Source organism: Apteryx mantelli, chromosome 2 (assembly GCF_036417845.1).
Source record: "Apteryx mantelli isolate bAptMan1 chromosome 2, bAptMan1.hap1, whole genome shotgun sequence".
In the NCBI taxonomy this organism is placed as follows: domain Eukaryota; kingdom Metazoa; phylum Chordata; class Aves; order Apterygiformes; family Apterygidae; genus Apteryx; species Apteryx mantelli.
This window is the reverse complement of record NC_089979.1, coordinates 138,849,637-138,862,722: the sequence shown is the minus strand read 5'-3', so window position 1 is coordinate 138,862,722 and position 13,086 is coordinate 138,849,637. Positions and strand designations below refer to the sequence as shown.

The 13,086-nt window shown below is 40.2% G+C and overlaps 1 protein-coding gene across 1 annotated transcript in view; it reads left to right on the top strand.

The window, feature by feature from the left end:
- The first annotated feature begins 493 nt into the window (after positions 1–493).
- TMEM106B (transmembrane protein 106B) overlaps positions 494–13,086 on the top strand; it is a 61,709-nt gene continuing 49,116 nt past the window's right edge. Inside the window, exons 1-6 of the mRNA XM_067291638.1 lie at positions 494–564; positions 3,895–4,116; positions 8,143–8,206; positions 8,940–9,099; positions 11,117–11,257; positions 11,346–11,395. Of these exons, the coding sequence (XP_067147739.1) occupies positions 3,897–4,116; positions 8,143–8,206; positions 8,940–9,099; positions 11,117–11,257; positions 11,346–11,395 (635 nt within the window). The 5' untranslated portion in view covers positions 494–564; positions 3,895–3,896. The remainder of the gene's footprint in view (positions 565–3,894; positions 4,117–8,142; positions 8,207–8,939; positions 9,100–11,116; positions 11,258–11,345; positions 11,396–13,086) is intronic.

The following is a 13,086-nucleotide window of genomic DNA, read 5'->3' as shown; positions in this document are numbered from 1 at the left end:
GATGATGGTGGCTACTAAAATACCATCAAGAAAACTCAGTTGTGGAAGGAAAAATCCCCAATTTCATTTCTGTGATTAAAGCAATGCAGAGCGCAAGGGAGGGGAGACACACACTCGCAGACCTGGCAGCAAACTGATGATTGGTGACGGAGGCTTTTGAAGAAAACCCCTTCTGCCCTCTCCGTCAGCTGCAGGGAGGGACTCGGCCGTTTCCTTCCCCCCCTTCTCTCACTCTTTCTTCTGCTCTCAACATTTTTTTCCTCCTGGGTGAGTTTTGGACCACATCGGTCTGCCAGTTTGACCCCTTTCGCGGCGGCGTTAACCCTTGTGCCGACACAAGGCGGCCCCGGCCAACACGCGGGCCCGAGGACACGACCGGCCCCCCGGCGCCCCGGCCCCGGCCCCGGCCCCGGCCCCGGCCCGAGAACGCGGCGGGCCGCGGCGCCGCCCCCGCCCCCCGCGCCTGCGCACGCCGCGATCCGGGCTTTAGGCGCCGGCGCCGCTGCGTCGCTCCTGGGAGCCTCCGGTGCCTCCCTGCCGAGCCGGCCCGCGAGCAGCGCGCAGGTGCGGGGGGGGCGGCGGGTTTGGGGTGCCGGGCCGGGGCCTGGTGGGCCCGGGGGCGGTGTTGTGCGGCTCCGCGCGGCTCCGCGCGGCGCGGAGGGTCGCGGCCTGCGCGGGCCTCTGTGGAGCGCGGGGGGGCGGCGCGGCCCTGCGAGCGCGGCGGTGGCCGGGCGCCTCGCCATGCTCTCGGCACGGCTGTTTGGGCTCTGCAGGCCAGGAATTTGGTGGGGGGAAACCTCAAAAGAGCCCCGGTTTCCTTATTCGCGGAGGCGCCGGTTTTCCGGCGCAGGTTGCGCCTCAGGGTCAGGTGTCGGCGGGCTCCCGGGAGGGGGTGGTGTTAGGGAGGTGCCTGCCCCTGCCAGGTCATTGCTAACCGCTCCTTCCTCCTCTGCTTTGGAGGAGTTTGCGGTGCTGGTGACTAAACCACAGCTGACAGAGCAGATGATCGTCACGCTTAAAAAAAAAAAAAATCGTGGTATTTTGAAAAAGAAATAGTATTGTAAGTTAAACCCTATATGTGCATATAAGGAGTCAGAATGTCACCCTAACTTTTGTTTTGGAGATGCTTTAGCAATGTACTTTAACTATAACATTTCACTGACTTTATAAACAAAAGGTAATTTTCATAAGTCTTGCATTTAACTCAGGATGTTATTGTTCTGTATGCTTAGGACATTATTTGTTTTGTCTATGTTTTATCACACCGAGTGCTTCAGCTGTCTGAAAGGAGCAGCCTTAAAAAACAAAAATGCCTTATCACAACATTTTTTTGATATACCAAACTCTCTCTAAAAGGCTTTGAATTCAAGGATGCTCTGGAAAGTTGAAGCAGAATGAAGCTGGTACATTAGCCATGGGTGAAAGACTCCACCAAAGCATAGCTGTTGAGAAAGAAGGGTTTTGGTGGTGCTAGTATAGAGGCTGTTAAATAAGCAAATGATACATTCTCGGAAGTACTGTTGTCCAGCATATAAATGCTGGGTAAAAGAGCAAGGTGTTCTTGAGTTTTGTTTAGCTGTAATAAAGATTTAGTGTTTGTTGTGTGTTGGGGGGGAGCAGGTTGGAGAGAGTTATTTCCCTTGAAGCTTGTTGCCAGTTTTTTCTCATCTGTAAACTTGAGACATGTATCTTCTAAGTCATTGGGGGGTAGGAGAATATGAATAAGTAGACTCTAATTATTGAAGCTAAAGTACAGCTGGCATTGGAGGATACATCTGCATTAGTACTTCAAATCAAGGAGGTGCACTTGAAATGAGTTCTCGGTCATCCTCACTTGCTGCGTTTTGGTTTATATCACGATGTATTCTGCGAGTGTCCGAACTGTACTCCTTTTGGAAGAAACTAAAACTGGAACATGCACCTCAATTGCTAGTGGGTGTTCAGTCTATAGCTAGTATGAAATAAAATCCACAAATTTATGTATAGTGTGGATGTCGGATCCTCAGCAGCTATTTATTTCTACAGAGTGCTTGTGTTGTTCTGTGTTTACTTGTTAATGCAGACATAGCCTGAGTCTGCCTTCAGCAGAGCAGATAAATTAAGTGTGATGGTTGCCCAGAAGGACCAGGGGCTGATCCCCAAGCTTTCTGACCTGTAACTGTAACAGTTATTGCCTAAGCTGTAATATTTGAGGTCTGTAGCTTAAAGGCTGTGTGTCAACTACAGGGAGAACAATAAGCAAAAAACATGCGTGGAATAATTAGCAACAGCTTTTTTAGGAAATTTAGTTTCTGCTAAAAAAAACCTTTTTAAAGGGTATTATGAGCACAAAAGTTTGTCTGCTCTTTTGTCTCCAGTAAAACTCTAACTGTGCTGGCTGCCGTAGAGGTAGTCTGTCTGCAGAAGGCTGCATATAGGTATAATATTACTGATTATTTAAATGGTCTGTGTGATTGTGTTTCAGCACATAATGTTTTTTTAACAGTTGCTGGGAGAACTTGTTAGCTGCATTATGCTTGATGTATTTAGTCATGAGCAATGTGGTATCATATTTTTGTTACGGAATGACTCCCAAACTTGTAATATTTCAAAATGGCTGTAGCAGTGTGTATATACAAGTAGTTTTCCTTCTCACAGGTGTTTTTGACCAAAACTTAGCTTCTGCAAGTGTTTACAGAAATGAATAAAGTGCTGTGTGTTTGTTTAAACCTGATGCAGGCATTTTGTGATTTATTTTTCCCCTCCTACATTCACCTAACCTTTGCAGCATTATATTAAATCAATGTTGTGGTCGTGTTACCATCACTGTCTTTCTGATCTCTTTCTGTTTTGTCTGGAATGGTTTAAAATATTCTGACTTCTGTTGCCCTCTTAATCTTCCTGTGAGTTCCCTTCCCTTCCCTTCTCAGTGAATCGGTGTGTGATGATTGCTAGCAGCCTCTTAAAGGTTGCCACTTAGGACAGAAGCTCAAGTTTTGCATATTCTCTCTTCTTAACTCCTCCCCTGCCCCGAGACACTTGTGAATTGAGTGGTTAGTATCTCTGCGTGTTGGATAACTGAAGTGGGTTATGGGGATGAGCTGAACAACTGATTGCCACTGCTGGACAGAGTATTTTTTCCTCTTGCAAATTGGAGAAGTTGTTACTTGGATCACTTCATTATTGCTTTTATTTTCAAGAGTTCTCTGTTTCAAGGTAGTTTCAGTGGCATGGCTTAAGAGCTATGTTAATGAGAGAATTTTACAATTTGAATAGAAATAGAAACTGCTTCTGCTTTGTTTACAAACAGTAATGCCACATATTTGGACTAGATGATCTCCAGAGGTCCCTTCCAACCTCAGCGATTCTGTGATATTGCAAGCATCCATTTTTCCTTCACTTTACTGTAGATTAACTGTCTTTTGGGTTGAAGTAAATCATCTATTTAAATATAAATGTCATAATTTTTAGCTTGGAAATGACAAACTGGTCAATGATCCTGTATTCTCAAAACAAGTTAGGCCTAAAAAACATATTAGGATTGGGTCTGTAGTATGTGTAGGATACAGTGAAAATTGTGAACTTAATTTCTAGAGCAAGTATGTCTTGAATTTTTCTACAAAGATTAATGTATTTTGTGAATGTTTGTATGATATAATCTTTTTTTTTGAAAAAACGTTATGCTAGACCATTGCATCCTTTTGCCAGCAATTGCACTATTTTATGTTAGAGGCCTCTCCGGATCTGCCTGTGACTTTAAGCTTTGCAAGTCTTAAGGAATCTAAACAGGACACGAGGCCATAGGAGTTTTGTCTAAGTAGTGACTGCAGACTAACAGTAACTGTGTGGAGGAGTAAATTGCAAACTCTGTCTGAATTCTTCTCCCTGAAAACTTTCTTCTGACTTCTGTTTTAGACATGGGAAAATCTCTTTCACATCTGCCTATGCGCACATGCAAGGAAGATGGCTATGATGGAGGTACAGGATCTGATAATATGAGGAATGGCTTAGTTCACTCAGAATCCCACAATGAAGATGGTCGATGTGGAGATGTATCACAGTTCCCATATGTAGAATTTACAGGGAGAGACAGTGTAACTTGCCCTACTTGCCAAGGAACAGGAAGAATTCCACGAGGTAAGCTTTTTTTTTTTTTAAATACTCATAAAATTAATTGTTTGTAGTTGTAACTATAATAATAGGTAACAAATACCTCTACTAGTAAAGCTAATTTTTTTTTACCTTCTTGACTTTTATCATAACAAAATGCTTAATGCTTATACTGTAATCAACATAAAATTGCTGTTAGCTGAGATGGTGGCTCTTCTCTTGCCTATGCAATTCCAGCATTCCATGCTTCTCAGTGTCAAAGTTAGATAACCCTAGTTCTCCCAAATTGAATTTTCAAACTTTTATTTTTGAGACTTCTTAATACATCTCTCTGAACTACCCATTTAAAACCATTTGAATCAATATATAATTTTACAGAAATGCCTGAAAAATAGAGGGCATTTTAAGTATTGCTAAGGTGGGAGGAGAGAAGACTTATGTAGATCTATATAAGTGAAAGTTGATCTGATTTTTTTTTTTTGTTTGTTTGTTTTGATTCAAAAAAAATTAGAGTCCTTAAATAAGGTTGCTTATCTCAAAACTTGTGAGGAACAATATAAAATCCCACAAACCTATAGTTGATAGCTGTATTGACATTAGGGAAGCAGGCCAATGGAAGTAAGTGTCATACCGGTTGCTGTTTTAAAATATCAAGTTGTCATTCTGAAAACAGTGTTCGGGTATTGTTCATGCTTGGAGGAGAATCTCTTGTTTGTTTAAAGCCATGTATTGAGCACCAAACTCCAGAAATGTTTGTTTGAAAAATACAACTGAAAAGCATAATGTTCTCCTACAGTGTGACAATGTCTGGGATATCCCTTGTCATTTTGTCATTGGGAAAAAATACATTCAGTACAACTTTGTTTTAAACAAAAATTCTGAGTTGTCAAAGTTCTGCAGCACCTAAGCAAATGTATTTTCAGGGTTTGTTTTTCAGAACAAAACATCAGCCAGAGCTGAAACTTACTTCAAGGCATTGTTGTTTCAGGTTTTCATTTGGCAAAACTCTGTCCATTCTCAGGATAATTAAGTTGAAAGATTAGTGTCATGTCTTCATGTAATTTTCAAGGTACTGGATTTTTAAAAGGGAAAATTGAAAACTTGGTTGGTGTGTACTGCTGAGGAATCAGAAAGTCAGCCTGCGCTAGAACCTCTCCTCTTGCTGATCATGTATAGCAGACATTGGTGCCCTCCCTCACAGCTTCCAGTGCCTCTTGCTTCCCTTTTCCTCCCCTTTGCCGCCTCTGTCCTCGCAGGTGGCTCCTGCCAGGAGCTGAACACAGGGAGGATCTCTGTCTGCCTCTGGGAGCAGTAAGCTGCACAGCATCTGCCTTCGTGCTGAAACAGTTCTGTTTGCTTGCTGCCCTCATCCTTCACCCCTTCTCCCAATAAACCATTACCGTTCTTTTCTATATGGTAACTCAGTTGTATAACTGATTAGAACAGACCTTTTAAAGGAGGATGCAGGGTATCTGAAATTGGGCCGAAGGGGAGAGTGGCAAATGCAGTATGCCAAAGCACGACCTTTTGCTTCAGATGCAAGACCTTCCTTACAAGAGCAGGGGGAGGGAAGAGGTGGGAAAGCTTTGCCTTGCTTTTGCTAGAGCTTTTACCCAAATTAGTTAGATTATTGGTTATAAAAACCTTTCAGAACTGATTTTGGCCTGCAACTTGGGAAAATTGACTGATGCCTCTATGCTAGGATTTCACTTGGTTTTGGCTTCAATCTCTTAGGAGGAGGAGTAAGAAAACATAGCTTCCTAGACAAGTCTATTCTGCAGTAACCCTGTCTTTTTTTTTTTTTGGGGGGGGGGGCGGGAAGAGGTACAGAAGGAAAAACCCTCTCTTATTGATCAAACACTATTTCAGATTTATTCATTAAAGAGTAGTGAAAGTTGAACTATATGCTGTTTAAGTTCTCATTTGCAAACCTGTATTTCTCTGAATGTACTGCTAAATATACTGCTTAGTGAATGTACTACTAAAAATAAATGAGACTTCCTTGAGCATGTTAATATACTAGGTAGCACTGCCTTAGAAGGAACTTTTGGGCAGCTGTGCTGCCTTTAGCTTCTGTTTTCCTCAGCACCCCATAGTTGTTCTTTGGTTGAGCCTCTTTTGTTAAACCAGGGGCAGGGGGACACATACTGTCCCTTTGCATGTGCATCAGTTGGATTAGGTTTTGCTATAGTTTGCAATTCAGCCTCAAATAGTTCTGTCACATCTGGGAATAAGTAGCAGGGGGCACTGGGTATTTTAACAGTGGCAACCATGGGGATAGACTTTGTATCTAGGCTCTTAAACTTAATTATACAATGTATTCTGAGTACCTCTGCCGAATTCAGGAACTTTGCAGTGTGTGGGGAAAAAAAACATGCAACTAAAAATATCTTAACTGAAAGACTACAGAAAAAGTAGTCTGTGTTCTATTTGCTTGCTAATTTGAAATACTTGACTATAATGATGACAAGTTTCATTCATGATAATGATAATTAAAACTCTGTAGTATTGGCATTCCTTAAAAACCTAATAATAATAACCTCAAAAGCTTATTTCTTCAACTGGAGGATTTTTAAATGTAACATTTAAACAAATGTGAGTAATTAAAAATTTTGCACTAACTATTAAAAATACTTTTTGTTCATAAGTTATAATGAAATAATGTAGCTAAAGCTAGAACTTCAAATGAGTTGCAAGAACAAATAGGGCTGTCTCTTTGTTCCTCAGCAGTTTAAAAAAAAAAGATCCTTTTGGCTCTTTTTGAGGGGAGGTAAAAAGAAAAAATGTTCACAGGATGACTTCATGACTGGTAGGAAAGACCACAACATGTGTCTTGCTACTTGGTCAGCTTTAGTTTTTCAGTACAATTAAGTATAAAAGTAGGACTGTGCCATTTTGTGAATGGTTGAAGATACCTCATTGAAGTTGAGATTAAAACAGATTTTCAATTGGTAGGTTTTTTTAATGGGTTGATGTTCCAAACTACTATACGCTTAGCTTTTCATACATTGCTAACATGTTCAGCTTTGTTTTTATTCTAAATACTCAGTTATGACTGCATGGAAAATGTAAAAGTTACAGAAGTTGCAATAGAAAAATAGACCCCTGTACAGAATCCTTAATATACTGTGAAACTGTAGCTTGAAGTCACTAAAGGACTGCCTAGCCAAGTGATAATGCTGGTCAAATTCTTCATTTGACTTCTAGAAATACAAATCTGACAAGCTCTTGAGCCTTCTCTTCTTTTCAAAATCTCAATTCCATTCTCTTGTACAACAAATAGCAAAAGCTTTAGAGACAGATGTAATCCACGTATTTTCAACAACTCTTCTGTGCTTGTTTTTTGAATTCTATTGCTAAGATAGCCCCTCCCTTTAAAAAATGCAGTCCAGAGAAGTAACTTGTTGATTGGAAAAGTTCAAGTAGACTTTTTTTTGGCTTCCAGGGTGCCAAAGTTCAGTCACATAAGCAGTGGTCCTATGTACTAGTAATTCCTGGACTATTGTATAAAAAGTGTTACAAAAGCCACCCAAAATGATATATGCATTTGTTTAAAAACAAACCTGACTTCATCTCCTCTAAGAAAAGCAGGAAGAGTGCCTTTTGGAGCAGTTCCTGCTGCCTGAGCTTCTGAATGTATTCTCCTATGACTTACATGGCCTGGTATAGAGAGCTAAAAGCTGCTATGTATCTCCCTTTTTTTTCCTCAAGCAAAGGGTGCCAGAGGCATACCACCTCCTGTGCATGTACGCAGTCTGCACAAAGGCAGAATCTGTTGCTGTTTTGATCTTTTCAGCTTTAGTTTTTCTTTGTGTGGTTTTAGCTCTACTCTATTTCAGAAAGTGACCCGGGTGCCTGAACTACCATAATATTCTACTTGGGTCGTTAGCTGAAATATTCTATTTCTACTAGAATTTGGATATTCATTTTTATTCTAGTATTAATTCTTTGGTGCTGTTAAGCTGTTATGGATACTCTTTGTTTGAAGTAACTGCAACAATAATTATTCTTGCGTGTGTTTAAATTCTGAAAAAAAAGTGTTTTTGTTTCTAGGACAGGAAAACCAGCTTGTAGCATTAATTCCGTACAGTGATCAGAGACTGAGGCCAAGAAGAACGTAAGTTAATGGCTTGTTGTGATATGTGAAGCTACTTAGTTCCTCTCTTCTAGTTAAAATATAGCAATTTAAGAAGATGGGGGGGGGGTGTAGGGGGGGAATCTAGCAAAATCACTGAAATGTTTTCTTATATTATGCAATATTTAAAGAATCCTGCTTATGAAAAATATTAGTCTTAACTCAGAGTTAAGAGTTATTTATTAAATGTGTGCACACTCCCATCATAAGATGTCTGGTGAAGTTAGTAGTACTATATGATCTCTCCATATTTACTTAAATATCTACAATAATTATGGAAGTATTTTTTCAGTCTCTCAGTCTTAATTGATTTAAGCAGATACATCTTCATTGTCAAAGTTTAAATCTGAGTAAAGCAATAACTTCCCTGGGCCACTACTACTGAATAAGTCAACCAGAAATTGATTTATAAAACTGAGTGGCTAGCATGACAAACAAATTCATCATTCTGATATAGTGTATTTAAAAAAACAAACAAAAAACAAACAAAAACTAAAGTCTTATCGTTAGTTGGTTTGACATAATGTTTTTGCTCCAAATATTTAGATTTTTCTGTAGTACCTGTGGAAATAAGACTCTAGCAGATTTGGGGGGGGGGGGGGGGGGGAGAGAAAACTTATTACTATCCTGGATGCTTCTTATCACTTACAAAGAAAATAGCACACTACTGTTCTTATTTAATGCAGTTTTTACTCTAAAATGCACTCTTTTCCAGAAAACTCTATGTGACTGCTTCTGTAATTGTATGTTTACTACTGTCTGGGCTGGCTGTGTTCTTCTTGTTCCCTCGCTCGATTGACGTTCAGTACATTGGTGTGAAGTCGGTATACGTCACTTATGAACAGAGTAGACGTATAATATATCTAAATATTACGGTAAGATTATAGACCTGTTTCCATGTTTATTATGGATAAAATGTTATAGTAATATCTCTCACTGAATGTGTATAGGTAGAAATTGTGGGCTGATCAGCCCACAGTCTTAAGAAATTCAAGCAGATATAACGACCAGTTTGAAAAATGTAACTGGGCTTGCTGTGGCTCGTTCTTCTATGTACAGCTAGTAGAGGTGTAGCTGTAGGCTACTATTGCATCTCCTTTTTTTCAAGGGGAAAAGTGATTTGGAGTTTCCTGCATCGTTTGGGGAATTAGGTAAAAGGTAGTATGTGTAAAAATGTTACTAAATACAGACCTACTATTATGCAACTGTCAGAACTGGTCTTCAGGAAAAATGATTTCTCACACTTCTCACCCACCTTAAAACTTCAGGGAATTCTTTCCACATATGTTTCCTGGTAAGCAGTTAATACAGGATTGCCGAAAGACTTTTGGCAGAGTTCTTCATTAATGTCCTTAAAGAAAACTAAGACACCATAGCAGAAGAGGTCCTGGAATGGGTACATTTACTGAAAAGAATAATTGAGGATATGAAGAAATGGTCAGTACTCACAGTGGAGGATGGAGTCTGTGCTGCTCAACATATTCACAAACAAACCTGGGAAAGGGGATGAATGGTGAGGTGATAAAGTAATTCCAGAGTACTAAGGACAAGGGCTAGCTGAAGAACAGCAGAAAGACTGTATGTCACTGAGAGATTCAATTCTGTTTGCCTTCCTCTTATCCAGTGTAAATGTAAAATGAGATGCCCAGGAAATGGTGGTGGGGGTGCCAGAGCTGACATTTATGAGATGCAAGATATATTCGGGTTATGGTAGTTGAATGAGCACCTTAGCTCTGCGCTTGGCAACAGTCAAAAAAAGCTAACGGAATGCTTGGAATTTGTTAGGAAAAGAATAGCAAAACAGAAAGCTTAACTCTGCCAATACATGAAGTCTGTGTTTGCCTGCATCTTGAGCTAGAGTTCACTTGGAACTATCATGCCAGTGAATGGTAGTGGCTTGTGGGTGGGAGGTACCCCTGCAGCTTTTGAGCATTGGAGTAAAGATAAAATAAAGTCAGCTACTAGCTTGAAAGTAGAAACCACTGTACTTCCGTCACCTCCTAATTTCCTTCATCTGAATAAGAAAAGCTTAAAGGGAGGGCAACAACAATACTTGGAAGTATGGGACAGTTTCTATATGAAGAAAATTGAGTAGACCTGTCAGTTTGGGAAAGAAATGATTTAGGGTTGAGGGGGGCAGAGGAAGGGTTAGTGGTTGATGCTCCCAACAATGGCATGAAGAGTATAAAATGGTCTGTTTCGTGTCTTGTGTGATTACTACTGTGGGGGAATGCGAACAAGAAGCTACAGGTTTTTTGTTTTTGTTTTTGTTTTTTTTTCACGCAGCAGATAAACCTATAGAGCTTCTTGCCAAAGAATGTTGTTAATGCAAGAAGCTTACACAGGTTCAAGGTGAGACTGGACAAGCAGTTGTCTGTTCAGTACCCCTTCAACAGACAAATCGCGTCAAACTTGGATTCGAGTCTTCTCTGTTAGAATTAACACAGAAGCTGGGAGAGTGCCTGGGGGAGGTTAAACATGATTTGTGTCTTTGTATGCTTTACATGCTTAATTCTAGCCCTTTTCCTTATTCCTGCTTGTGGCCACCTGTTGGAGACAAAATACTGGGCCACACCCCGATACCCTGGGTCTGAACCATTCTGGTTGTTCTTAGGAAATGCAAAATACATAAAACTTGAGCTATTGCAGTCTCAAGATGCAACTGGTCCAGTATCTTTTTCACTTCTGAAATACATTTAGTATATTTTCTTTTCAAACCTTCCTCTTCCTTCCCTCCCTTTACCCTTTCTGACCCCTCAAAAAATCCTAGAAGGCAAGAAAATATACTTGTGTAATTTTGGGAATTACACAGGATTTTCAAAATATGTATTTGCCAGGATACTCGGAATGGGTATTTCTTAAAGTGTTGTTGTTTTGTTGTTGTTTTTCTAGAACACACTAAATATAACAAACAACAACTATTATTCGGTTGAAGTGGCAAACATCACAGCCCAAGTTCAGTTTTCAAAAACAGTTATTGGCAAAGCACGGCTAAACAACATCACCAGCATTGGCCCTCTGGATATGAAACAGGTAAATAGGTTTAGGCTTTCAAAGTTGAGTGTACATTAATCTTGTATGTCTACATCTACTCAGGTGTTTTTTTTATTGTTTCTTTTAGATTGACTATATGGTGCCCACAGTCATACAAGATGAAATGAGCTACATGTTGTAAGTGTGCTGGCCTCTAAATATTGCCTGTATTTATTAAAAACAATGATGCTAATAACTGCTTTTTCCAGATCAGCTGAAATGTAAACACAGGGACAATGTGGTATCTTCTGTGTTGTGGGTTTAATAGTACTGAAAAATACTTAAACCACAGTTGTTTCAGTAGTGTCGTATAGTGGCTTACTGTACCTGGCTCTCAGTGCTTTGAGTGATATCTGACTCCCAGTGTTTTAGTTGTCCGCAATAGCTAGTGCCAGCTCCTTCAGGGGAAGAGTGCAGGCATGTTGCTCTAATGCAATTCTCTGGTAACTTTCCCATAAGCTTTTCTGATGGCAGAGGGAATTGGTTTATTTGTATGTCTTCTCTTCGGACTGTTTGTCTATGATGGTAAGCAGTGTTTACAGCCAGTCCTTATTTAAGCTGTTTTGTTCATAGCTTCTGGAAGTTTTCAGTCCACAAAATATTCACTGAGTATGTGTTGGTAGCATAAGCATGTGTTGGTTCTCTTACTCTGAAAAGTAAGACTTAAAAGTTCAGACTTAAAAGTTCAGTCTGAACTTTTAACTATTGAAACTTGAGATCTGCATGCAGTTCCAGTGGATGCCAGCCTCCTTGGGGTGGGAGAGAACCTTATTTTAATTTATTCCAACACTTCAAAGCAATAAGTACAAAGTTAGCTACGAACTTTAAAAAAAAAAAAAAAAAAAAAAAAAAATTGTACTTCTGTTACATCCTGAAGGCTTGTAGGTCTGGTTTGTGTAAATACTAAATCCTGTGATCCTGCTCACCCTTTTGATGCATGAAAAATAAGTGAGGGCTTCATAGAACTTATGCTGATACTTACTTGGTCGTACTTCTCAACACCTGGTGCAAGAACGTATTGAAGCCTCCTTCATGATCAGTGCCATGGCCTCAAAGTTCCAGTCATGCTATGAGTCTGTTGCTGACAATACTTGAAACTTTTAACTGCAAGCTAGTCACTAACCTTAAATAAACTTGAGATGACTTCGGATGCGTAGAGGCATGCGGACAGGCAAAAGCTGTCTGTGGCCTGAACTGATGGGATTTTAGGCTGGTCAGCTTGAGAGCTGCAGTCCTGGCAATAGTGTGGAGCCATGATGTACTTGCTGGTCGAGCTTGGAGGTAGATCATGCTCTCTTGGAGCAGAGGCAGGTAAGCTGCCATCTCTCTGTGCTGGTAGTCTATAATATGGACTTTACCTCTTTCAAGAAAGCAAGTGAGTCTGTGAACATTACTGGAAAAGCAGACTAATGCACAATGACTTGTATGTATATGAAGGTACTTTTCCCTTCAGCAAAGTGACACTAAGCATAGATAACTGGTAATAAGAGATCCATCCCTATGGGAGTTTGTGTCAGTTACAGATCTACTTCCTTGTAGAGACTGATGCAGTTAGATCCTAGTAACTGTGAGAAGCACTCATTAACTGTGATATGTTTTAAATGTTTGGTGTCTCATTCTTAATTCTGTGAGTATTTTAGTTTCTTTTTTCCAAATTTCCTGCATTTTAGACACTTGATACTAGGTTGACATCCTTGATCTGTTGACAATTAACTTTGCTGGCAGGCTTCTGTCCTTTTTCACTGTATTGTAAGTCTTGGAAGACTGGTTTCACAACATAGAACAACTCTGGAGACAGCTGGTGAGCTTCGTTAGTCTAAATATCTAGC